Genomic DNA, 27,238 nt, shown 5'->3' with positions numbered 1-27,238 from the left:
TACACGTTCATGTCTGTAGTTCTTGGAGGACTGATAAAGCAGCCGTGTGTTTTTCAGAGCTAACAGTTACTGAACATAGAATCAGAATATTCCCACTAAAACAGAAGAGTGAGTCACTTCAGTCTGTTTTGCCTAGAAGAAGAATGACTTTTTTCAAATTTCTCAACTTGATGAACTCTAAATTTCCACCAAGAGACCATCAGGAAGAAATTTCTTCACAGAGACTTTGAATTTCTTTAAAATAGTTTAGCCTGACTCACCTTATGTTTAACTTGTCAAGTGGATCAACCAAATTAATTCTAATCTAAATTTAATAATAAATGTTTTAAAAAGCCTCAGTTCTACAATAAATTAAACGTAAAGTCTTTCTACATGGGCTGAACCAGGCAGTAAAATCTTTGGAGCATTCAGAAAAAAAAAATCTCAAACCATGTGCTCTCTTGGTTAAAATTTCCTTACTCACATATTTCACTGTTACAGATAACAATATTTAATAAATGAAGACCTAACTTCAGCTCTGTCTGTACTTGGCATGTACCTGGTCTGTGCACCAGTACCAGGTGGCCAGTATGGTGACTCCCAGCGTCATGCCTGGCCACGGCAGGTCTCCAGTGACGGCGTCTCTGAACAGGTGCATGGCGTCGGCCCGTGGCAGATGGCAGGTACTGTTGGGGATAATTTTACTTGGCGCCGCGATGCTGTAAACTTGCTCCAGATTGTTGTAGCCACCTATCTTGTTAAAAGCTACATGCGCACACACACACACACACACGCACACACACACAGACAGACTTTTTAAACATTAAAACTCAATACTTGAGTATTCTTGTAATATTTTAAAGTGGTCCTGAGACACTTATTAACTCTTTTTTTCTTCATTTTCAGTCCAGTCCTTTTATCTTAACATGTTGCTCAGGGTGAGACATTCATTTCCAACCGGTAGCCCTTCATGAATCACCATGTGCTCCTAATGCTATGTTCCAACTGTCAAGCTTTTATATACAGAACTAGATCAGGGGCTCTGCAGTACTAAGTATCACCCTATCTCACTGGTGCACCATAAGGAGTCACTGGTAGCAGTGAAGCCTATATTGGACCTCACTGGTTCTTGGGAAATGTACAGTTACTGGACTGGAAATGAGTGAAAACACAAACAGACTAAAGAAAAATGTTGAAACATCCTTGTAATGCCTCAAAAACATGTTCATTAAGCTCATTCAAACACCACAGGATCTTCATTTAACCTGAATGCAAAGCCTGGAGAAAACGACATTTAGACAACACTGTATATGTTTATGTATTTTATAGATAGAATTTGTACATACCAGTAATTGTTAGAATGATTGCACCGATGATCATGATAAATGTCTGTAAAGTGTCTGTGTAGATGACAGCAGCCAGTCCACCTGGTTAAAGAGACAGGAGGAACATTTTCACCAGTCATTTGTTTTCTAATATCTTCCAAACAGCTTTGTAGTAATTATTACAGTCAAAAACAGCTCTGTTAACAACAAATGAATATAATTATTATTAATTACATCATCAGAGGCAGAAAAAACAACACTTGTGCATGTTATATTTTATATCTAAAACCTAAAAAGCATAAGACAAAATGCAATAGAAGCAGTTTTGTGATTGTGTCTACCTGCTATGGTGTAGAGAGCAGTGACCACCAACATGAGGACAGTGGACAGGTACAGGTTCCATCCCAGGCACACCTGGACAAACAGGGCTCCAGAGTACAAGTCAGTCTGGCCGAGCAAACAAAAGACATTTTTAATGCAGGCACTCAAAGTTCATGTTGAACTTTTTGTTGTGTTATTTCTAGCTGTAGTTGTTGTCACTTTGTTCCTGCCGTACCGATATCTTGGTGAAGACAGACAGCAGGAGTGAGAGGACAGCGAGGTACGTTCTGATCCGTTCCCCTCCAAAACGACGCCCCAGATACTCTGGCATTGTCACGATCTGAAAACATGCATTTTCACATTTTGAAAGATTCCACAGTCAGTAACGGTTTCTACAGGCCACCACCCTGGTCGGCATCTTGTGGGGGAGGCATAAGCGCCTCCCGACAGGTTAGGACCGCCTCTAACCACAACTGTTTACATTTGAAAACTGCTTACATTGTACTGAAATTAACAGTTCATAATGCTCAATTTCACAGAATGTTAAGTCACAATTTCAATGTCTTTAAAGTGATTTTGTGGATTGGCCAGCACCAAGGAGTGTATACTTGTAAAAGTGGAAGAAAAAGGATTTTCAAAAATACTTTAGAAAAATCTAAATAGTACACTTTGCATTGTTGCCTTTATCCCCAAACTCTGATACCACAGTGCAATTGTGACCTATTTGGCAAACAGAGTCCACATGTTGGTCAGTTCATCTCTTGAATAAATTAGTGAAAAAACAGAAGAATAAAAATCAAGGAAATCACCAATCTGAAGAAATAAAGTGGTAGTTAAGTTTTAAAGCAGTGTCAGGTTACTAGATAATTGCCCAAGCTTTGAAAGTCTCATTGAGCAAATAAAACATGCATGGTAGTGAAAACCTAACAAGACAATGTCATCTACCAAAACTGACAGGAGGAAATCTGTTGAAGACAAAACCCAGAGCTTCACCATCCAGCAGGACAATGACCCTAAAGTCCTGGTCAAACCAACTGAGAACCTGTGGAGAGACTCTTATTCACAGATCAGATGTGTAAATCTGGTAGAGACAAACACACATTTGTTGTGTGTAAAAAGGGGTCAGCAATTTCATGTGGTATTTAACCACATGAAAGCTTGTAATTGTAGCTTGAGAAATTTTGAAAAAAAAAATAGTATGTGAATACTTCAGTTATTAAATATCAGTATTTTGATTGCTGACAGCAGACAAGCTTAATGAGTTCACATTACTTCAACTCTGAATGTACAACATTGAGGTATAGAGTAACCTTTGACATTTGTTTTGAAATAGTAGCTGAGTGAAACACCCTGTTAAAGAATTTATAAGGCGGGGAATCCTTGTTTGAAAAAAATGTTTTGGCACCTAAATGTACCTGCAGAACTAGCCTTGACAAGAATACACACCTGTGTATACATGTGTGTGTGGGGGAATGTGTGCGTGTGGGTGTGTGTAAACTAACCCCAGAGGAGATGTAGACAGGTACAAATATCCAAGCGAGTGCCAGCAGCACATAAGTTGCCTGAAATTGGGCAAGCAAAAGAAATGATGATGAGCAGACTGTAGAGAAACACATGAAGAAAATCTGCTATGAACACTTTAGAAGAAGACAACAATCTTATGTCTGCAAGGCTGGGCTGTGTTGAGGCCTGAGTATCCAGCTCCAGTCCTACAGTGCAGGTGTCCTGCTAGTTTTAGACATGTCTTTGTTCTGACAGCTGCTCAAATTGAGCAACTGCCTCCTCAGGATGCCATGAACCTGACTTTGGACACCACTGGGTTAAAGGGTCGCCATGCTGCCACCTGCTGTATGCTGCATGTTATACCAAACCTGGAGGTGATTTCATATTTCAAATCCTTGGAGAGAATGGATACAAAAGATGCAAATCCATATCTTTTGTTTGCAAACACAAAGGGAAGATTAGATTTTTTCAAACCATTAAATAACAAAAGAACAACAAGCGGAGCGATCAGCAGGCCGGATGTGTTTCATTGCAGGTTGTAAAGTGTCTGGTCACCAGATCAATACGGATGGATCCTGTGCTCCTAACTCACGTTCCATTCAAATCCGGCGACAGCGATTCCGCCAGCAGCCCCAGTCCCAGCCAGGCCGATGAACAGACCCGAACCCTCTGAACTGGCGAAAAGAGACGAGCCAATCTGTGCAACAAGCAAATATGGTTTCAAAATAAAATTCTTAAAGTTTATTTGTTACACAAACAGCGGATTTTCTAAGATCCTAACAACTTTGCATAAAATTAATATTTAAGCTGCTTTTATTTATAGTAGTAACTGGCTGAACCCTATATTAAGGTCCATTTTAAACCTTATTTACAACAAATCCCATTACAGGCCATAGATAACTGTGGAATACTTATATCTAAATTGTAATTCAGTCTCTGACTCTGAAAAATGTTAAAGATAGAATCAGAAATTGTTGAGCACGATGTTTGCCACTGTTGTTTTTTGGTTGGCACTACTTTGTGAAGCGGAAGGTTACGCGCTTATAAAAACAATCAAGGCGGAGCCTCTTTCTCTTTGTGGTGAGCTCTTGTCTGACAACCGTTTCCTCTGCCAGAGAGGCGTTCTTGTACGAAACTCTGTTCCCCTGTGAAAATCAGCTGAGTGAAGTTGACGCCCCACAAACGGAGCACTAAACACTCAGACTATTGGCTGGATTTTTTGACGTGGGTGGGTGTCAGCTTCACAGAGCTGTGATTTTTGTAAGATTTTCTTATTATTTGCCAAGGTTACTTGGGGAAACCAATTATTTCAGCAACCTGAAATAATCCGTTCCCCGTCCATAATATTACTGTGATATTAATTACTTTACCAGCGGGTAAAGTTAGGGTTTTCACGGGAGGAAACGGGTTTTCACAGGAGGAAACGGGTTTTCACGGGAGGAAACGGGTTTTCACAGGAGGAAATGGGTTTTCACAAGAGGAAACGGGTTTTCACCGGAGGAAACGGGTTTTCACAGGAGGAAACGGGTTTTCACAGCGGGGAAATTGGTTTTCACAGGAGGAAACGGGTTTTCACAGGGGGAAAACGGGTTTTCACAGGAGGAAATGGGTTTTCACGGGAGGAAACTGATTTTCACAGTGGGGGAAATGGGTTTTCACAGGAAGAAACGGGTTTTCACAAGAGGAAATGGGTTTTCACAAGAGGAAATGGGTTTTCACTGGAGAAAACGGGTTTTAACAGGAGGAAATGGGTTTTCACAGGAGGAAATGGGTTTTCACAAGAGGAAACGGGTTTTCACCGGAGGAAACGGGTTTTCAAAGGAGGAAACGGGTTTTCACAGGGGGGAAACGGGTTTTCACAGCGGGGAAATGGGTTTTCACAGGAGGAAACGGGTTTTCACAGCGGGGAAATTGGTTTTCACAGGAGGAAACGGGTTTTCACAGGGGGAAAACGGGTTTTCACAGGAGGAAATGGGTTTTAACGGGAGGAAACTGGTTTTCACAAGAGGAAATGGGTTTTCACGGGAGGAAACGGGTTTTTACAGTGGGGGAAACGGGTTTTCACAGGAAGAAACGGGTTTTCACAAGAGGAAATGGGTTTTCACAAGAGGAAATGGGTTTTCACGGGAGGAAACGGGTTTTTACAGTGGGGGAAACGGGTTTTCACACGAGGAAATGGGTTTTCACGGCAGAAAACGGGTTTTCACAGGAGGAAATGGGTTTTCACAAGAGGAAACGGGTTTTCACAGGGGGGAAACGGGTTTTCACAGCGGGGAAATGGGTTTTCACAGGAGGAAACGGGTTTTCACCGGACGAAACGGGTTTTCAAAGGAGGAAACGGGTTTTCACAAGAGGAAATGGGTTTTCACGGGAGGAAACGGGTTTTTACAGTGGGGGAAACGGGTTTTCACAGGAGGAAATTGGTTTTCACAAGAGGAAACGGGTTTTCACCGGAGGAAACGGGTTTTCAAAGGAGGAAACGGGTTTTCACAGGGGGGAAACGGGTTTTCACAGGGGGGAAACGGGTTTTCACAGCGGGGAAATGGGTTTTCACAGGAGGAAACGGGTTTTCACCGGAGGAAACGGGTTTTCAAAGGAGGAAACGGGTTTTCACAGGGGGGAAACGGGTTTTCACAGCGGGGAAATGGGTTTTCACAGGAGGAAACGGGTTTTCACCGGAGGAAACGGGTTTTCAAAGGAGGAAACGGGTTTTCACAGGGGGGAAACGGGTTTTCACAGCGGGGAAATGGGTTTTCACAGGAGGAAACGGGTTTTCACAGGGGGAAAACGGGTTTTCACAGTGGGGGAAATGGGTTTTCACAGGAAGAAACGGGTTTTCACAGTGGGGGAAATGGGTTTTCACAGGAAGAAACGGGTTTTCACAAGAGGAAATGGGTTTTCACAAGAGGAAACGGGTTTTCACAGGGGGGAAACGGGTTTTCACTGCGGGGAAATGGGTTTTCACAAGAGGAAATGGGTTTTCACGGGAGGAAATGGGTTGTCGCAAGAGGAAATGGGTTTTCACGGGAGGAAACGGGTTGTCGCAATAGGAAATGGGTTTTCACGGGAGGAAACGGGTTTTTACAGTGGGGGAAACGGGTTTTCACACGAGGAAATGGGTTTTCACGGCAGAAAACGGGTTTTCACAGGGGGGAAACGGGTTTTCACAGCGGGGAAATGGGTTTTCACAGGAGGAAACGGGTTTTCACCGGAGGAAACGGGTTTTCAAAGGAGGAAACGGGTTTTCACAGGGGGGAAACGGGTTTTCACAGTGGGGAAATGGGTTTTCACAGGAGGAAACGGGTTTTCACAGGGGGAAAACGGGTTTTCACAGTGGGGGAAATGGGTTTTCACAGGAAGAAACGGGTTTTCACAGTGGGGGAAATGGGTTTTCACAAGAGGAAATGGGTTTTCACGGGAGGAAACGGGTTTTTACAGTGGGGGAAACGGGTTTTCACAGGAGGAAATTGGTTTTCACAAGAGGAAACGGGTTTTCACCGGAGGAAACGGTTTTTCAAAGGAGGAAACGGGTTTTCACAGAAACGGGTTTTCACAGAAACGGTTTCTGGCGGGAAATGGGTTTCACAGGAGGAAACGGGTTTTCACCGGAGGAAACGGGTTTTCAAAGGAGGAAACGGGTTTTCACAGGGGGGAAACGGGTTTTCACAGCGGGGAAATGGGTTTTCACAGGAGGAAACGGGTTTTCACCGGAGGAAACGGGTTTTCAAAGGGGGACGCGGGTTTTCACATGGGGGAAACGGTTTTCTGGCGGGAAATGGGTTTTCACAGGAGGAAACGGGTTTTCACAGGGGGAAAACGGGTTTTCACAGTGGGGGAAATGGGTTTTCACAGGAAGAAACGGGTTTTCACAGTGGGGGAAATGGGTTTTCACAGGAAGAAACGGGTTTTCACAAGAGGAAATGGGTTTTCACAGGGGCGAAACGGGTTTTCACAGGGGGGAAACGGGTTTTCACTGCGGGGAAATGGGTTTTCACAAGAGGAAATGGGTTTTCACGGGAGGAAATGGGTTGTCGCAAGAGGAAATGGGTTTTCACGGGAGGAAACGGGTTGTCGCAATAGGAAATGGGTTTTCACGGGAGGAAACGGGTTTTTACAGTGGGGGAAACGGGTTTTCACACGAGGAAATGGGTTTTCACGGCAGAAAACGGGTTTTCACAGGGGGGAAACGGGTTTTCACAGCGGGGAAATGGGTTTTCACAGGAGGAAACGGGTTTTCACCGGAGGAAACGGGTTTTCAAAGGAGGAAACGGGTTTTCACAGGGGGGAAACGGGTTTTCACAGTGGGGAAATGGGTTTTCACAGGAGGAAACGGGTTTTCACAGGGGGAAAACGGGTTTTCACAGTGGGGGAAATGGGTTTTCACAGGAAGAAACGGGTTTTCACAGTGGGGGAAATGGGTTTTCACAGGAAGAAACGGGTTTTCACAAGAGGAAATGGGTTTTCACAGGGGCGAAACGGGTTTTCACTGCGGGGAAATGGGTTTTCACAAGAGGAAATGGGTTTTCACGGGAGGAAATGGGTTGTCGCAAGAGGAAATGGGTTTTCACGGGAGGAAACGGGTTGTCGCAATAGGAAATGGGTTTTCACAGGAGGAAACGGGTTTTCACAGGGGGAAAACGGGTTTTCACAGTGGGGGAAATGGGTTTTCACAGGAAGAAACGGGTTTTCACAGTGGGGGAAATGGGTTTTCACAGGAAGAAACGGGTTTTCACAAGAGGAAATGGGTTTTCACAGGGGCGAAACGGGTTTTCAAAGGAGGAAACTGGTTTTCACAGGGGGGAAACGGGTTTTCACAGGGGGGAAACGGGTTTTCACAGCGGGGAAATGGGTTTTCACAGGAGGAAACGGGTTTTCACCGGAGGAAACGGGTTTTCAAAGGAGGAAACGGGTTTTCACAGGGAAAGCGGGTTTTCTGGCGGGAAATGGGTTTTCACCGGAGGAAACGGGTTTTCACCGGAGGAAACGGGTTTTCAAAGGAGGAAACGGGTTTTCACAGGGGGGAAACGGGTTTTCACAGCGGGGAAATTGGTTTTCACAGGAGGAAACGGGTTTTCACAGGGGGAAAACGGGTTTTCACAGGGGGAAAACGGGTTTTCACAGTGGGGGAAATGGGTTTTCACAGGAAGAAACGGGTTTTCACAGTGGGGGAAATGGGTTTTCACAGGAAGAAACGGGTTTTCACAAGAGGAAATGGGTTTTCACAGGGGCGAAACGGGTTTTCACAGGGGGGAAACGGGTTTTCACTGCGGGGAAATGGGTTTTCACAAGAGGAAATGGGTTTTCACGGGAGGAAATGGGTTGTCGCAAGAGGAAATGGGTTTTCACGGGAGGAAACGGGTTGTCGCAATAGGAAATGGGTTTTCACGGGAGGAAACGGGTTTTTACAGTGGGGGAAACGGGTTTTCACGGCAGAAAACGGGTTTTCACAGGAGGAAATGGGTTTTCACAAGAGGAAACGGGTTTTCACCGGAGGAAACGGGTTTTCACGGGAGAAAACGGGTTTTAACAGGAGGAAACGGGTTTTCACAGGAGGAAATGGGTTTTCACAAGAGGAAACGGGTTTTCACTGGAGGAAACGGGTTTTCAAAGGAGGAAACTGGTTTTCACAGGGGGGAAACGGGTTTTCACAGCGGGGAAATGGGTTTTCACAGGAGGAAACGGGTTTTCACCGGACGAAACGGGTTTTCAAAGGAGGAAACGGGTTTTCACAAGAGGAAACGGGTTTTCACGGGAGGAAACGGGTTTTTACAGTGGGGGAAACGGGTTTTCACAGGAGGAAATTGGTTTTCACAAGAGGAAACGGGTTTTCACAGGAGGAAATGGGTTTTCACGGGAGGAAACGGGTTTTCACAAGAGGAAATGGGTTTTCACGGGAGGAAACGGGTTTTTACAGTGGGGGAAACGGGTTTTCACAGGAGGAAACGGGTTTTCACAGGAGAAAACGGGTTTTAAGAGGAGGAAATGGGTTTTCACAGGGGCGAAACGGGTTTTCACAGGAGGAAACGGGTTTTCACAGCGGGGAAACGGGTTTTCACGGGAGGAAACGGGTTTTCAAAGGAGGAAACGGGTTTTTACAGCGGGGGAAACGGGTTTTCACAGGAGGAAATGGGTTTTCACAGTGGGGGAAACGGGTTTTCACAGGAGGAAGTGGGTTTTCACAGGGGGGAAACAGGTTTTCACGGGAGGAAACGGGTTGTCGCAAGAGGAAATGGGTTTTCACGGGAGGAAACGGGTTTTTACAGTGGGGGAAACGGGTTTTTACAGCGGGGGAAACGGGTTTTCACAGGAGGAAATGGGTTTTCACAGTGGGGGAAACGGGTTTTCACAGGAGGAAGTGGGTTTTCACAGGGGGGAAACAGGTTTTCACGGGAGGAAACGGGTTGTCGCAAGAGGAAATGGGTTTTCACGGGAGGAAACGGGTTTTTACAGTGGGGGAAACGGGTTTTCACAGGAGGAAACGGGTTTTCACAGGAGGAAACGGGTTTTCACAGGAGGAAACGGGTTTTCACAGCGGGGAAACGGGTTTTCACGGGAGGAAACGGGTTTTCACAAGAGGAAACGGGTTTTCACCGGAGGAAACGGGTTTTCAAAGGAGGAAACGGGTTTTCACAGCGGGGAAACGGGTTTTCACGGGAGGAAACGGGTTTTCACAAGAGGAAACGGGTTTTCACCGGAGGAAACGGGTTTTCAAAGGAGGAAACGGGTTTTCACAGCGGGGAAATTGGTTTTCACAGGAGGAAACGGGTTTTCACAGGGGGAAACGGGTTTTCACGGGAGGAAACGGGTTTTCAAAGGAGGAAACGGGTTTTTACAGTGGGGGAAACGGGTTTTCACAGCGGGGAAATGGGTTTTCACAGGAGGAAACGGGTTTTCACAGCGGGGAAATTGGTTTTCACAGGAGGAAACTGGTTTTCACAGGGGGAAAACGGGTTTTCACAGGAGGAAATGGGTTTTCACGGGAGGAAACTGGTTTTCACAAGAGGAAATGGGTTTTCACAAGAGGAAATGGGTTTTCACGGGAGGAAACGGGTTTTTACAGTGGGGGAAACGGGTTTTCACAGGAAGAAACGGGTTTTCACAAGAGGAAATGGGTTTTCACAAGAGGAAATGGGTTTTCACGGGAGGAAACGGGTTTTCACAGGAGAAAACGGGTTTTAAGAGGAGGAAATGGGTTTTCACAGGGGCGAAACGGGTTTTCACAGGGGGGAAACGGGTTTTCTCAGGAGGAAATGGGTTTTCACAGGGGCGAAACGGGTTTTCACAGGGGGGAAACGGGTTTTCTCAGCGGGGAAACGGGTTTTCACAGGGGGGGGAACGGGTTTTCACAGGAGGAAACAGATTTTCACAGGAGGAAACGGGTTTTCACAAGAGGAAACGGGTTTTTACAGTGGGAGAAACGGGTTTTCTCAGCGGGGAAACGGGTTTTCACAGGGGGGGGGAACGGGTTTTCACAGGAGGAAACAGATTTTCACAAGAGGAAATGGGTTTTCACGGGAGGAAACGGGTTTTTACAGTGGGGGAAACGGGTTTTCACAGGAGGAAACGGGTTTTCACAGGAGGAAACGGGTTTTCATAGCGGGGAAACGGGTTTTCAAAGGAGGAAACGGGTTTTTACAGTGGGGGAAACGGGTTTTCATAGGAGGAAATGGGTTTTCACAGTGGGGGAAACGGGTTTTCACAGGAGGAAGTGGGTTTTCACAGGGGGGAAACAGGTTTTCACAGGAGGAAACGGGTTTTCACAAGAGGAAATGGGTTTTCACGGGAGGAAACGGGTTGTCGCAAGAGGAAATGGGTTTTCACGGGAGGAAACGGGTTTTTACAGTGGGGGAAACGGGTTTTCACAGGAGGAAACGGGTTTTCATAGCGGGGAAACGGGTTTTCAAAGGAGGAAACGGGTTTTTACAGTGGGGGAAACGGGTTTTCATAGGAGGAAATGGGTTTTCACAGTGGGGGAAACGGGTTTTCACAGGAGGAAGTGGGTTTTCACAGGGGGGAAACAGGTTTTCACAGGAGGAAACGGGTTTTCACAAGAGGAAATGGGTTTTCACGGGAGGAAACGGGTTGTCGCAAGAGGAAATGGGTTTTCACGGGAGGAAACGGGTTTTTACAGTGGGGGAAACGGGTTTTCACAGGAGGAAACGGGTTTTCACAGCGGGGAAACGGGTTTTCACAGGAAGAAACGGGTTTTCACAAAAGGAAATGGGTTTTCACGGGAGGAAACGGGTTTTCACAAGAGGAAATGGGTTTTCACGGGAGGAAACGGGTTTTTACAGTGGGGGAAACGGGTTTTCACAGGGGGGAAACGGGTTTTCTCAGCGGGGAAACGGGTTTTCACAGGAGGAAACGGGTTTTCACACTAGGAAACGGGTTTTCACAAGAGGAAACGGGTTTTTACAGTGGGAGAAACGGGTTTTCTCAGCGGGGAAACGGGTTTTCACAGGGGGGGGAACGGGTTTTCACAGGAGGAAACAGATTTTCACAAGAGGAAATGGGTTTTCACGGGAGAAGCGGGTTTTACAGTGGAAAGCGGGTTTTCACAGGAGAAAGCAGGTTTCACAGGAGAAAGCGGGTTTTCATAGCGGGAAAGCAGGTTTTCAAAGGAGGAAAACGGGTTTTACAGTGGGGAAAGCGGGTTTTCATAGGAGGAAATGGGTTTTCACAGTGGGGAAAGCGGGTTTTCACAGGAGGAAGTGGGTTTTCACAGGGGAAACAGGTTTTCACAGGAGGAAACAGTTTTTCACAAGAGGAAATGGGTTTTCACGGGAGGAAACGGGTTGTCGCAAGAGGAAATGGGTTTTCACGGGAGGAAACGGGTTTTTACAGTGGGGGAAACGGGTTTTCACAGGAGGAAACGGGTTTTCACAGCGGGGAAACGGGTTTTCACAGGAAGAAACGGGTTTTCACAAGAGGAAATGGGTTTTCACGGGAGGAAACGGGTTTTCACAAGAGGAAATGGGTTTTCACGGGAGGAAACGGGTTTTTACAGTGGGGGAAACGGGTTTTCACAGGAGGAAACAGATTTTCACAGGAGGAAACGGGTTTTCACAAGAGGAAACGGGTTTTCACAAGAGGAAACGGGTTTTTACAGTGGGAGAAACGGGTTTTCTCAGCGGGGAAACGGGTTTTCACAGGGGGGGGAACGGGTTTTCACAGGAGGAAACAGATTTTCACAAGAGGAAATGGGTTTTCACGGGAGGAAACGGGTTTTTACAGTGGGGGAAACGGGTTTTCACAGGAGGAAACGGGTTTTCACAGGAGGAAACGGGTTTTCACAGTGGGGAAACGGGTTTTCACGGGAGGAAACGGGTTTTCAAAGGAGGAAACGGGTTTTTACAGTGGGGGAAACGGGTTTTCACAGGAGGAAATGGGTTTTCACAGTGGGGGAAACGGGTTTTCACAGGGGGGAAACGGGTTTTCTCAGGAGGAAATGGGTTTTCACAGGGGCGAAACGGGTTTTCACAGGGGGGAAACGGGTTTTCACTGCGGGGAAACGGGATTTCACAGGAGGAAATAGGTTTTCACAAGAGGAAACGGGTTTTAACAGCAGGGAAACGGGTTTTCACAGGAGGAAATGGGTTTTCACGGGAGGAAACGGGTTTTTACAGTGGGGGAAACGGGTTTTCACAGGAGAAGCAGGTTTCACAGGAGGAAAAAACGGTTTTCACGGGCGGAACCGGGTTTTCAAAGGAGGAAACGGGTTTTTACAGTGGGGGAAACGGGTTTTCACAGGAGGAAATGGGTTTTCACAGTGGGGGAAACGGGTTTTCACAGGGGGGAAACGGGTTTTCTCAGGAGGAAATGGGTTTTCACAGGGGCGAAACGGGTTTTCACTGCGGGGAAACGGGATTTCACAGGAGGAAATAGGTTTTCACAAGAGGAAACGGGTTTTAACAGCAGGGAAACGGGTTTTCACAGGAGGAAATGGGTTTTCAGAGGAGGAAACGGGTTTTCACAGGGGGGAAACGGGTTTTCAAAGGCGGAAACTGGTTTTCACAGGGGGGAAATGGGTTTTCACAGGAGGAAACGGGTTTTCACAGTGGGGGAAACGGGTTTTCAAAGGAGGAAACTGGTTTTCACAAGGGGGAAATGGGTTTTCACAGGAGGAAACGGGTTTTCACAGTGGGGGAAACGGGTTTTCACGGGAGGAAATGGGTTTTCAGAGGAGGAAACGGGTTTTCACAGGGGCGAAACGGGTTTTCACAGGGGGGGGGAACGGGTTTTCACAGGAGGAAACAGATTTTCACAGGAGGAAACGGGTTTTCACAGGAGGATATGGGTTTTCACAGGAGGAAACGGGTTTTCACAGGAGGAAACGGGTTTTCACAGGGGGGAAATGGGTTTTCACAGCGGGGAAATGGGTTTTCACAGGAGGAAAACCCGTTTTCAGTGTGGCTACATGTCAAACTAATTATGTCTCCATTCTCCTATGTATTTAATAGTAAATTATTATCTCTATGGTAGGATTTATAATAAGCCCTTTGAAGTTAGCCTGACTCTCCAGCACATTTCATTTATTTCCTAGTGGATCTGTTGGGAGTTGTTTTTTTTTATTGTGTAAATAAATAACTAATAAACTAGTGTTGAGGAAAAATGATTATTTTTAGTGCTTAATACAGTTAATCTTACGGCATGTGTAAAAGGTATATTGAACATTCTTATTTTGAACAAATTTCTTAATTTTGAACAGGCTTGTGGTAAGTATTCAAAATACAGGAACCAAATGCAGATCAAAGGGGATCTCTCAGTGAGGCTCCTGCTGTGTTATTAGGACACGGGAGGCCATAAAATTAGCATCTCCTGGAGGGCAGTATCATTTGAGCCTGGAGGAGAGAAGCCTGTTTGTTTCACAGAAGATCAAAAGTTTTCCAGAACCAACATCTGGGATGGTATAAAACTGAATACAACACAGAATGTTGAAACCATTAACATTTAATTTCAAAGACATTTTTCTAAGTATTAATAGCAGGTTTTTAACGAAAATTGTATTATTTAAGTTTAGAACTACTAATCTAGTAAATGATGAATGTATTTGAAAATTGTACTATCTGTGACAATATCAGAATCAAATGGAAATTGTTTGAATGTTATGTTTTATAGGTTAGAAAAAGGAATTGTACCTCATTTTGTTCTGTTGATTTTATGTGTTATTTTTTGGTTTAAGGCAAAGATTTGAATCTTTTGAGATGTTGAGTGCAGATGAGCAAACTGGGTTTGTGAAGGTAACCTTTCCTTGAACCAAATTACTGGATTTAGCTTTGTTTAAGGAAAAGATAACATACTTGATAAATCTAGTATGCAGACAGGACAGTTTATGACTAGACAAAGAAATGCTGTTTATACGATTTGATCATCTGAAACAAACTTCCAGAAATTTGAAAAAATGCTGAAAAATAGTTATTATAATGAAGGCTAAAAACTAATTTGAAAAGAGTTGCATTCAATTCTTAATAACTGAAACATCATTGATTTATATTCTATATTCTAAATTTCCATTACTTCTTTATTTTAATACTGCATTGTAATTTTTGTCTGAAGTTTTATATTTTCATTGAATTGCTGAAATACATTGTAAAAATAAGCTTGCCTAGCCTTGATAACATGATTTTTTTTTCCTGATAAAGAAACCCTTTTGGTGTTTTTACAAAACCAAATAACATAACTTTGTATGATTAAGCAATTTGTAGGGGTAGAGTGCACCTTTCAGTAGTAGACTGCTTAATTTAGAAAAGAGCAACCTAGCTCTTTTTGTTCTCCATTTGCACAAATTCCCCACCACAGAATGAGAACCATGAGTTTCAGGACTCATCCAACTATAGTAAGAAGAATTGACAAGAAATGACAGAACAACAGCAGACCTCATGTCTCAGGGAAGGTCAGTGTTCAAGTCTCAAATAAAATTTGAGAGACACACAGGACACACAACCATTCACACACACACTCACACCTAGGGAGAATTTAGAGAGCCCAATGACAGTCATGTTTTTGGACTGTGGGAGGAAGCCAGAGAACCCACCATGCACAGGGAGAACATGCAAACTCCATGCAGAAAGACCCCAGGCCGGGAATCGAACCCAGGACTTTCTTGCTGCAAGGCAACAGCTCTACCAACTGCGCCACTGTGAAGTCCCTCCATGGAGAAGCTCTTTGGTGAAATCAGTTTTTTGGCAGAATTCAGCAGATATTTGGCCATCAAAACACAAACTTAAGCTCAAACTTAGCATGCCAATTTAAAATCTGCTGACCCTACAAAGTCCCATGGTGCTGACAAACCATCTATTGTGGATGAATTAAAACTGTTAACTGTTCAGTAGTTGCTCAGTTATGTTCCAAAATAGAATCCAAGTACCGTACTTTATCAAACTAATTGAACAAAAATTAAAAATGAACACATAAATGTGACAGCATGCTGATATAAAAGTGTATCAATTTTCCCAAATTAAAAATAGGAATAATCTTTGTTAAAATAATAATCACAAAGGATCTCAGAGACAAACTCACCGGCCACCAGGCCATGTCCCTTCCAGCCAGGAAATATCCACTCAGAGTATTTCTGCTCACCCTGCATGATGACTGACAGAAACAACAATTTTTGTGGACAGTGTGTGATATTAACAAAGCATAGGAGCATAATCAACTAAGAATGACCCTTACCCAGATACCGACAGCGAGGTTCAGGAGAAAATATGTTGCGATGACAATAATATCGGAGATGCTGAAGGATTGGGACCGGGCGTAGAAGTTGATGGTGAAATTAGGCATCCTCAGCAGTCTCAACAATTACAAATATGACAGAAATGTTTTCTTTTGGCCTTGTAGTGCACCTCCTGGGTTCAAGCTTTACACATGCAGAATTAAGATTTAAAAAGTTACAAGCAGCATGTAAACTTTGAACCTTTAAACTCTCTCTTCAGCAGGTGAAAATCTCCCTCTTGGCTGAGCTACAAGCTGACCTTTGTGTAAATGCAAACCCTGACACAGGCTGATAGCTGTCCAGCTGGAGAGGGCAGTTCCTTAGCTCAATTGATGATTAAACACATCACCCTAATGTAGCAACTGCAGGGCTGACACACACTCTCTGCCAGGGGATAATGGAGTGTACTGTATGGCTGAGCACTAGAGTACAGCAGATGCTCACGCGGGACAGAGTCCATGCTGACACACACACACGCACACACACACACACATATGGTAAATCATTGGTGGTGACAAGTATAATGTCATTAGTGTCTAAACACACAAACATCTTCTGCTAAGGAGTTAAAAGGGTCAGTGAAGGTGTGCAACAACAGACTCAAAGCTGTTTGTAGATTCACTGAAATTATTATGTATGGAAGTTTTTACACAGAACTTTGTGTGGTGTATTGAAATCAATGTGTTTTTGTTCAAATTAAAGATGTGGGTCACCACTGGTGTCTAGTCTTGGTGATTTGGGGACCTTGAGAAGCTCCTGAACAGATTATGATTTCAAGACTGGTGCCATAAAATTTGAGTATTACTATAATACAGAATAGTTACACATGCAGACTATAATGTTTGATTGTTTTCAGTAGTTTCCCCCAGAAGGTTTTCAAAAGGGTGGCCAGATGAGCAACTGATGCAATAGAAAAAAACAAAAGCTGTAAAAGAATTCAAATTTTCTCATGTATTGTTATGGTTTTGCCGCATACAGTATCCAGTGTACCTAAATTTAAGTCTCGAAATGTACATGTTAACTTTTAATTTGTATGTGTAAAAGCACCAAAACTGGTTCCTCCAGAAGTGCTCTACACATATTAGGCACATGTTTTCATTTCCATTCCTTTAATCTTGCTTTGCCGTATAGATCTGAATTTTATGTTATTTCTACAGAAGATTAAAACTTCACTAACTTTATAACAAGCCAGAAGTTTCATGAGTTTTAAGAGGAAACTTTTATATAAACTTTGATAAAATATTGTTTGACATGAGCTAGATTATATGAAAACAATTCATCATTGTTTAAAATGCCTAAAATGTATTTTTATAAAGTAGATGTGGTAAAATGTAAACAATAGGTCGACTGGTCTCATACTTTAAATGGTACTTATCTACAACTCAAAGCTCATTTTTTTAAGAGGTATGTCAACACAAGAGGACAAGACGTCAGAGATGAAAGTGTTCAATAAGTTTGCTTTCATGATTCCAAGATGTGAAATTAACACAAACCCTGGCTGGTGTTTGCCTACTACAAGAAGCAGATGGTGGTGATAGAAACAACCTGACGTCATTCATCATCATCATCATCATCATCATTAATCTCTCTCTTCCTCCCACACACAACAAAGGATCAAAGCTCTACAAGAACCTAAAACTGTTGAAGCATATTGCTTATGAAAGGTTTATTTGTCTGGCGTTTTTAGATTACATTTGACTAACATGGAAAATTAATTTTGATATTTTAAAGTTTTCATGTCTTTAATCTATTAAAGCAGTTAATATGCTTCTAGTGTCAGTTTTCTGAGACCACAAAAATAATAAATTTATAGCCTTAAGAATACACATAAACATGGGAGAAAAACAATAATATATATATAAAAAAAATTTTTTTTAAAGTTTTCTTGTGCAAAATTTTGATTTTTTTCTTTATAAAAATATATCAAAATTTGCTAAATAAGTTTAGGAGAGGAGAGAGGAGCAATTGTGATTCATTTTAAACTAAAAACGTTTGACAAGTAAACTTGTAAAAGATTTGTTATCTGATGGACATTGTTACTTTCCCTCTTTGTTTCTATTTTGTGGTAGAGAAACCAAAAAGACCTGATATTAGAGTGGGAATAGAGACGTAGCCAAAATATTGTGCTTTATCCCAGCTGCTTAATTTATCCGGAGCCATCGCTCACTTTACCGAAAAGATGTCCAACAGCGCCTCATGCTGGCCGTTTTACCAAACTGCTCCCAGAAAAACGACAAAAACTGTTTTAACAATTTTGCTTTAAGAGCTATTTTTGCATTTATTATGATGTAGACAGAAAAACCTCACTGAGAGCTGACTTCCAAAAGCGACCTATTTTAAACATTCACAACAACATGTTAAAACAATACTACACTCAGTACAATTAGTAGAATCATAAAATTGAAAAATTACGGGACAGGAATGTCATGTTGGACGTTAATCGTCTAACCCACATGCAGAACACAAACAGGAGGTGAGGAATCAGATTAATAAGTTTTATTGTTGAACAGATCGAAAATGAGTTGTTTCTTATCCTACTGGATCCGGAACGCCAGCGATCTGAGGACCGGGGAGATGACAGGTAAGCGGGTTATCTGATTATTGGAGGAGGAGTAACGGAACGGGCTTACTGAATGAGATGAGGTCAGCCAGACAGGGAGGGAAAAGGTTGGACGCTGGAGTCTGGGTCCTGATGGCTAAAAGCCTCGGCCGGTGCCAAGGGAGGCGCGTCGGAGGGCGGGCAGACAGTCGGGCCGTCGTCGATCAAGCTCCACGAGGGGATTTCTATGGGATGATCAGAGGAGAAAAACGAATCAAGTTAGGAGATATTTTGGATAAACTCTCAGAGATCAAAAAACTCAGAGGGGCTCAGGGTACCAAACAGGTAAAACACTCCGGCCCGGAGAAACGGTCAGCCGCTCCTCTTAAGCTGTTGCAGATGGGGCTGATAACGCACAGGTGCGTGGAAACGCCCTCCTGTAGATGCTGTCTCGTGGCTCCCCCTGGTGGAAAAAACAGCTCCCTACGAGTGCAAAAAACTCCAGCATCCAACAGTACCCCCCCCCCTAACGGCCGCCACCTGGCGGCCCAAAACGACCAGAAGGCAAGGAAGACCGGTACTCGGTGATCAGAGCCGGATCCAGGATGAACGAACCCGGCACCCAAGAACGGTCCTCCGGGCCATAGCCCTCCCAGTCGACGAGGTACTGCCACCCACGACCTCGCCGACGGGAGTCCACGACCCGCCGGACAGTGTAGGCAGGGTGCCCATCCACATCTCGGGAGGGGGGGGGGAGTCGGGAGGGGGGCAAAAGGCACTGGTCCGAACTGGTTTAACTTGGGAAACGTGGAATGTGGGGTGAACACGCATGGAGGAAGGCAGGCGAAGACGGACAGCTGTGGGACTGATTACAGAGTCAATCTCATATGGGCCGATGTACCTGGGGGAGAGTTTCTTAGACATTGCCTTCAAAGGAATGTCACGAGTGGAGAGCCAAACCTTTTGTCCGGGGCTGTAATGAGGGGCGGGAACTCTCCTCCGGTCGGCGAAGCGGCGATTTTGTTCTGCGGTGCGATTCAAAGCGGAAATGGTCATCTGCCAGATTTTTTTACAGCGGCGGATGTGATGTTGAACAGAGGTGACAGCTATCTCCCCCTCATCAGCCTGGAAGAGAGGAGGTTGGTAACCTAAAGCGGCCTCAAAGGGCGAGAAACCCGTGGCTGTAGATACGTGCGTGTTGTGGGCGTATTCAACCCAGGGCAGGAACTGGCTCCAGTCAGATGGATTGGTGGATGTTAGGCACCTCAGGGTTGATTCGAGCTCTTGGTTCATCCTCTCAGTCTGCCCATTAGATTGGGGATGATATCCAGAAGTTAAGGTGGGTTTAGCATTAAGTGCTGAGCAGAAGTGTCTCCAAACCTGTGACGTGAACTGGGGGCCACGATCTGATAGGATCTCCGAGGAATGCCGTGGAGTCGGAATACATGTTTAACAAGAAGTTGTGCCGTCTGGAAAGCCGTGGGGAGTTTTCTGAGAGGGATGAGATGGCAGGATTTAGAAAACGATCTATCACAGTGAGAATGGTGGTCATACCTCTGGAGACTGGAAGTCCGGTGACAAAATCTCTGGCGATGTGCGACCAAGGCGTCCTGGGGTGGGTAAAGGTTGGAGAAGACCGGCTGGCGGTTGGTGAGTGGGCTTATTTCTGGCACAGATGGGACAGGCGAGGACGTATTCCTAACATCCTTGTGTAAAGAAGGCCACCAGAAGCGACGATTTAAGAGAGCTGTGGTACGACTGATCCCGGGGTGAGCGGCAAACTTTGCAGTATGTAACCAATGGATGAGGCGGGCACGGATTGAAGTGGGAACGAAGGTGCGATTAGCGGGACCAGTGCCGGGATCAGGTTCGGTTTGCTGGGCGTGATTTAATTATATCTTCCATCTCCCAGGTAACAGAGGCAACAGTGCAGCTGGGTGGAAGAATGGTGGAGGGAGTCTTACCAGAGCCGACAGGAGAGTACCACCTGGACAGCGCATCTGGTTTAATATTTCTGGAACCGGGGCGAAAAGAAATTGACAGGTTAAACCTAGAAAAGAACAACGACCAGCGAGACTGACGGGGATTGAGTCGTTTAGCGGACTGGAGGTAAGCCAAGTTTTTATGATCAGTCCAGACTAGTACTGGGTGTTCTGCTCCCTCCAGCCAATGCCGCCACTCCTCTAGCGCCAACTTGATGGCTAGCAACTCACGATCACCCACATCGTAGTTTCGTTCAGCAGGAGAAAGTCTGCAGAAAAAATGCGCACGGGTGAGTCTTGTTGTCAACATTGGAGAATTGAGAAAGTACGGCTCCAACTCCCGTTTCAGAGGCGTCCACCTCCACAATAAACTGTTTAGCAGAATCGGGTTGAATGAGAACCGGAGCCTGAGCGAAAAGTGATTTGAGGTGGAGAAAAGCCTTTTCAGCCTCGGTGTCCATTCGAACGGCGTTTTGGTGGAAGTGAGAGCTGTGAGGGGCAAGGCTGTTTGGCTGTAGTTTGGATGAAACGTCTATAGAAATTAGCAAAGCCCAAGAACCTCTGTAACTGTTTGCGGTCTGCGGCTCTGGCCATTCCAACACCGCTTTGATCTTTTCCGTTGTTGGCCTTATCTGCCCGCCCTCAGTATGAATCCAAGAAACGCGTCACTGATGTTTGGTTGAACTCGCACTTTTCGGCCTTAACAAAAGTTTATTTTCTAAAAGGCGTTGAAGAACCATACGGACATGCTTCTTGTGTTCTGCAATGTTCTTGGAAAAAATGAGAATATCATCGAGATAAACAAAGACGAAAATGTTAAGAAAATCTCGGAGAACATCATTAACTAGAGCCTGAAAAAACGCTGGGGCGTTGGATAAACCAAAAGGCATAACTAAATACTCGAAGTGCCCTAAAGGGGTCTTGAAAGCGGTTTTCCATACGCCCTTCTGGCGGATGCGCAGCAGGTGATAAGCATTCCGTAGGTCGAGTTTAGAAAAAACCGTGGCGCCGTGAACAGGTTCTAGAGCGGATGACAGAAGAGGTAATGGATATTTGTTTTTTACTGTAATCTGGTTCAACCCCCGGTAATCAATGCAGGGCCTTAATGATCCATCCTTCTTTCCCACGAAAAAAAATCCAGCTCCCAAAGGAGAGGATGAGGGGCGAATGATGCCTGCAGCCAAGGAGTCCTTAATGTAAGTCTCCATGGCTTCTCGAGACGGGAGATATTATAGAGGCGGCTGGAGGTAATGGAGCTCGGGAGGAGCTCTATAAGCGCAGTCGTATGGTCGATGGGGAAGTGAAAGTGCTTTAGCCTTACTGAAAACGGGTGCTAAATCTTGATATTCCGCAGGGATTAGGGACAAATCGGGAGGGTCAACCTCCTGTGTAACTGCCGGTGGTGAACTTGGAGGCACTGCAGAGCGGAGACAATCCGAGTGACAACGGAGAGACCAGGATTCGATATGCGAATCTGCCCAGTTTATATAAGGGTTATGTTTCTGAAGCCACTCGAACCCCAGGACAATAGTAGCGGTTGCTGACGGGAAGACGAAGAAGGAAATTAGTTCACTGTGGTTACCCGAAATGACCAATTGCAGAGGCTTAGTTTTGTGGGTTATCTGGGGCAGAGCCTTACCATCCAGGGCGGTGACGCGGAGAGGAACCGGAAGCGGGGTGGTTTCGATTGCCATCTGTTTAACTAAGGTGGAATCTATGAGGTTTTGTTCGCACCCAGAATCTATGAGTACGGAAAAACTCAGAGAATCATTTTCAACAAACAGAGTGGCAGGGAGAAGTAGTCGAGGAGAAATTTTCTTTTCTTGTTTTAACTGGCCCGCCAGCCTCCTCTCATCTACTGGCGGGCCTGGGCTTTTGCCCGACTAGGACAGGCAGCAATGTAATGGCCTGGCGACCCACAGTACAGACACAGATGGGAACTTATCCTCTTCTGCCGTTCCTCAGGAGTTAGTCTAGCTCGCCCAAGCTGCATGGGTTCAGGCTCAGACTGAGTCTGTGAGGGAAACGGAGGTTGAGATAATTGTGACACTGGGGAGAGAGCAACCCTTACAGGTGGATTCTTCCTGGTCCTTTCCTTATTACGATCCCTCATGCGGTTGTCTAAACGGATAGCGAGGGAAATTAAATCATTCAGAGTCTTAGGTTCATCTGTGGTTGCTAGCTCGTCTTTTAGTGGTTCATTAAGGGCATGAAAAAACATGCTTTTCAAAGCCGGTTCATTCCATCCAGACGCGGCTGCCCTGATCCTGAAATCTACAGCAAAGTCTGCCACAGATCTTGGCCCTTGTTTAACAGACCATAGATTTCTAGAACTGGATGTGTTATCGGGTTCCTGACAAAAAGTCTGTTTAAACTCCACCAGGAACTCGTCAAACGAGCAGCCAAAGTTGGTTGGATCCTTAAATCTAGCCTCTGCCCAATCCAGTGCTCTCCCTGACAGATGAGATATGATGTAGGAAATTTTTACTCCATCATGTGCAAAGCTCCGTGGAGAGTTATTAAAAGTTAGGGAGCACTGTAGAAGGAATCCCCCACAACGATTGATCTCACCTGAGTATTTCTCTGGGTTCGGTGGGCGAAACTCAGAAAACCCGGGATGGGCATGAGGTGCTGGATCTGGAGCCGGGTTAGGAGCAGGAACTGGATCTGGAGCTGGGGCGGAATCTGCAGCAGCGCCCTGCTGAAGAGCCCTTTGTAAAAGGCTAGCCAGGTGGTCCAAACGCTGGTTGGTTTCATTCTGCTGGCTGCCAAGAACCCTTAAAGCTGCATCATGTGATTGAATGAGTGAATTTTGTTCCGCTAATGTTCTCCTGAGTGCTTCTGCTGGGTCAGTATTGTGGCCGGAGTGTTCTGTCATGTTGGACGTTAATCGTCTAACCCACATGCAGAACACAAACAGGAGGTGAGGAATCAGATTAATAAGTTTTATTGTTGAACAGATCGAAAATGAGTTGTTTCTTATCCTACTGGATCCGGAACGCCAGCGATCTGAGGACCGGGGAGATGACAGGTAAGCGGGTTATCTGATTATTGGAGGAGAATGTGAACGGGCTTACTGAATGAGATGAGGTCAGCCAGACAGGGAGGGAAAAGGTTGGACGCTGGAGTCTGGGTCCTGATGGCTAAAAGCCTCGGCCGGTGCCAAGGGAGGCGCGTCGGAGGGCGGGCAGACAGTCGGGCCGTCGTCGATCAAGCTCCACGAGGGGATTTCTATGGGATGATCAGAGGAGAAAAACGAATCAAGTTAGGAGATATTTTGGATAAACTCTCAGAGATCAAAAAACTCAGAGGGGCTCAGGGTACCAAACAGGTAAAACACTCCGGCCCGGAGAAACGGTCAGCCGCTCCTCTTAAGCTGTTGCAGATGGGGCTGATAACGCACAGGTGCGTGGAAACGCCCTCCTGTAGATGCCGTCTCGTGGCTCCCCCTGGTGGAAAAAACAGCTCCCTACGAGTGCAAAAAACTCCAGCATCCAACAAGGAATTGACAGGAAACAGAGAAAACGGCCTTCTGGAGGAGATTCGGCAGATGTTGCGGATTTTTTGAAAGTGAAAACGCTTAAACGTTATCGGCCGAGTACTAAATTAAATTTAAAGGTTGGTTTGGCATAATCTGGATTGTGAGTGGATCAAGATGACTAGTTGTAGTGGGGGGCTTTTGGAAGATGACGGTCTATGGTAGAAAATAGAAGAGGGGGAGGGGGGAAGATCAGGTTAAAAGAGGACTAAATGCTGGCAAAAGACCTCTTGCTGACGAGGAAGAAAGAGTTTAAATAAGAAAGAAAATAATGATGGAAGATTTCAAAGTTATATTAAAATTTAAGGCAGGATAGGATATAATTGGAGTAAGACCTATCAGTTTGTCAAATGGATTAAAGAAAGCTATTTGAGATGTTGAATTATCTAAAGTGTTAAGGTGGCTGGGCTTTGAAAATACACCTCTTTACTGTGATCTGAAATACGTATGGAAAGTATATGGGACATGATTGGAAACGTATCTCACACAGATCGATAGCTGTTCAATTTTTCCATCTCTGGCTTCATCAGCTGTAATGGCGTACATCTTTGACTCCCTCATCTCACTTAGCTGCGTTACCTCACTGTAAAAAATCAATTTAGGGGGTTATCAGATTAACAAAAGAATATCATGTACTTTTAACTAAATAATTTCATGTTTCAAACAAAAACGTGAAATCATGTTGGATAAACAAGGAATTCAACAACTTCACGTTTAGGAAATTTAATCATGTTGAGATAACATGATTCATTATAGTCAGAGTGATATAGTGCTGAAAAAAACGAGTGAGATCACGGGATATCACACGAGTTCACACGAGACATTAGCTTTTGTCTCAACTTGAACAACATGTATTCAAGTTGAGATAACGTGATTCAATTTAGTCAGATTCATTTCCCTCTGAAGAGGGTCTAGTGAGATCAGGGGATCACGAGGAATTATGCAACATAACTGTTTTGCTCCTGGGAAAACGTCAGAGTGGTTTTAGTTACACATTAAACTATAGATATTTGTTTTTCTCTGAAGGGAACTATTGGCATTTAAGAACTGTAAAAAAAAGTTTTGGACTTTTTAAAAAAATTGTCTTTAAATTAACATAATTAAATCATGGAAAGGATTTCCACACGATTAAATAGTTTTCTTTCAGCATGAAGCATGTTTGTTGAGTTAACTTAATTTTCATGAGTTGGATCAACTTAATAAGTAGTGTGAAGGTGTCACTGTAATATAAGTTGGTTTCTCCAGCGTGCTGTGGTGGTGCAGGGATTCAGCACACTGCATGTTTGGAGGCCTTAGTCCTTGACACAGACGTTGCTGGTTTGACTCCCGGTCCTGGCGATCATTGCTGCATGTCCTCACCCTGTCTGCCTCCTGTCTCAAAAAAATACAAGCCACTAGCGCCGCAAAAACTCTTTGGAGAAAAAAAAAAAGAGTTGGTTTTAACTAAATTGCCATTAATTTTAGTCAAGTAAATTATTTGGTCCAAATCATTGCAAATTAGTTGGGCTGGCTCTTTTAAAATAAATTGGGTCCAACTATAGTAAATGAGTTGAATCAACCTTAATAAATTATATTGAGCCAACACATTTGCTTTAAATTGGAATAACCATAATATATTAAGTTCAGCCAAAACTTAATAGAATAACCGTAATAAAATAAGTTGAGTCAACTCATTTTATTTAAATTAGAATAACCATAATATATTGAGTTGAGCCAACACAATTGCTTTACATTAGAATAACCTTAATAAATTAAGTTGACCTAACACATTTACTTTAAATAGGACTAACAGAATTACATGGTGTTGAAATAAAGCAAAGTAATCAGGTGGAAAACCTTTCTATGATTTTTTTATGTTCATCCAAAGAGGTATTTTTTTCAGTGCATCATGGATCTTTGGACTGAAGTTGATTTAAACTTACTGAGAAAAAGGAGGCAGTTAGAAAAAATAGAGGTGGAAAGTTATAGAGAATATTCAGAGTGTATATAAATATGTAAAGATGCTTCTAAAATGCTAAATGATAGAGTAGGTATATTATTTGTAATTCCAGATTTAAATATTATGAGAAATAAAAGAATAACATAAATTGACAGTGTATGCAGGTGAATTAATTACTATTTTAATGGCTTTCGAATGAATTGAGGAAAGAAGAGAGAGAGAGGTTTAAATGTGTTCAGATTCAAGTAGTGCATTAATAAATATTCTAGAGTTAAATTCAGAAGATATTGTATTGGATATAATTCACTCAATTTTTAGGATTAAAACTTATGGTTGTCATGTTAAACTACCATAGTTTGGATTCCTGCCCTCATTGGTGTGGTAGGAAATTAATTGGCTGATAGTTTTGCTAAGGATGCTGCAAAAAAGAATATTGTTGATTTAAATAATTAAAATAAGTAAAAATGAGATAAAGAATATTATTAAAATGTGTATCAAGAAGAAATGGCAAGAACAGTGGGATAGAGGAGGCAATGCTAGGTTTTATTATAGTATCCAAAAATAGTTGGGGAATTAAGGAAATGTAATAGAAATAAAAAAAAAAAGCAGATGTTATATTTAGAATACGATTTGGACATACAGGATTAAATAGTACTCTTAAAATAATTATATAATTATTATTATAATTATTGTGGACAATTAGAAACAGTACAACACATATTTTAGAATGTAATAAATATGTTCAGGAAAGAGAGGTGTTAACTAGAGATTTAAGAAGGAATAAAAATAAATTAGATATTAGGGAATTATTTCAGAGATCTTCTGGGGATGTAGATTTTAGCAGTATTTTTAGTTTTCAAAGAAGAACAGGTATTATGAGGAGATTATAATAGTAAAACGTCTCATCCATACTCCAGTCTGGAAGGTGGTGGCAATGCATGTATAAGTTATTTGCCATTGCCATAAAAAAGGGAAGAAGAAGATTTTTATTTTTATTTTTAACAAAACATTTATTCACAATATTGAAGTGCACAAAATACAATTAAAAAACACACGATATCACATCAGGACAAGCTTAAAAATAATTCAATAAGGTGCTTGTTAATATCAGTTTTCCCTGAGTTGATATATTACAAAAATACCACTGAAACCTCATAGATGCAGGAAATTTCCCATGTTCCTGGTGGCTCTGTGGAAGCAAAACTCCAGCCTCAGCCTGGCCTTGACGTTGCACTTCCACAGAGCCATGGCATTGAGTTGAGGTCCAGTCTGGAGTTTGTCTCTACAAGACAAATAAATAATCATTTTGACTTCAGCAATTAAGAAATTTAAAATCTTGCACTTTGGCTTGTTGGCTTTGTTAAAATGAAGTCCATAAATAAAAATAGAACAGGTAAAAA

The 27,238-nt window shown here is 43.7% G+C and overlaps 1 protein-coding gene across 1 annotated transcript in view; it reads right to left on the bottom strand.

Moving 5' to 3' along the window:
- slc5a10 (solute carrier family 5 member 10) overlaps positions 1 to 15,704 on the bottom strand; it is a 53,373-nt gene extending 37,669 nt beyond the window's left edge. Inside the window, exons 1-7 of the mRNA XM_044114892.1 lie at positions 15,648 to 15,704; positions 3,721 to 3,825; positions 3,128 to 3,187; positions 1,861 to 1,965; positions 1,646 to 1,751; positions 1,326 to 1,406; positions 539 to 744 (exon numbers count right to left, since the gene is read on the bottom strand). Coding sequence (XP_043970827.1) covers positions 539 to 744; positions 1,326 to 1,406; positions 1,646 to 1,751; positions 1,861 to 1,965; positions 3,128 to 3,187; positions 3,721 to 3,825; positions 15,648 to 15,662 — 678 coding nt within the window. The 5' untranslated portion in view covers positions 15,663 to 15,704. The remainder of the gene's footprint in view (positions 1 to 538; positions 745 to 1,325; positions 1,407 to 1,645; positions 1,752 to 1,860; positions 1,966 to 3,127; positions 3,188 to 3,720; positions 3,826 to 15,647) is intronic.
- Between the last annotated feature and the right edge of the window lie 11,534 nt (positions 15,705 to 27,238).

The sequence above is a fragment of the Gambusia affinis genome, linkage group LG04 (genome assembly GCF_019740435.1).
Source record: "Gambusia affinis linkage group LG04, SWU_Gaff_1.0, whole genome shotgun sequence".
Taxonomy (NCBI): domain Eukaryota; kingdom Metazoa; phylum Chordata; class Actinopteri; order Cyprinodontiformes; family Poeciliidae; genus Gambusia; species Gambusia affinis.
This window is presented reverse-complemented; position numbering and strand designations above follow the sequence as displayed.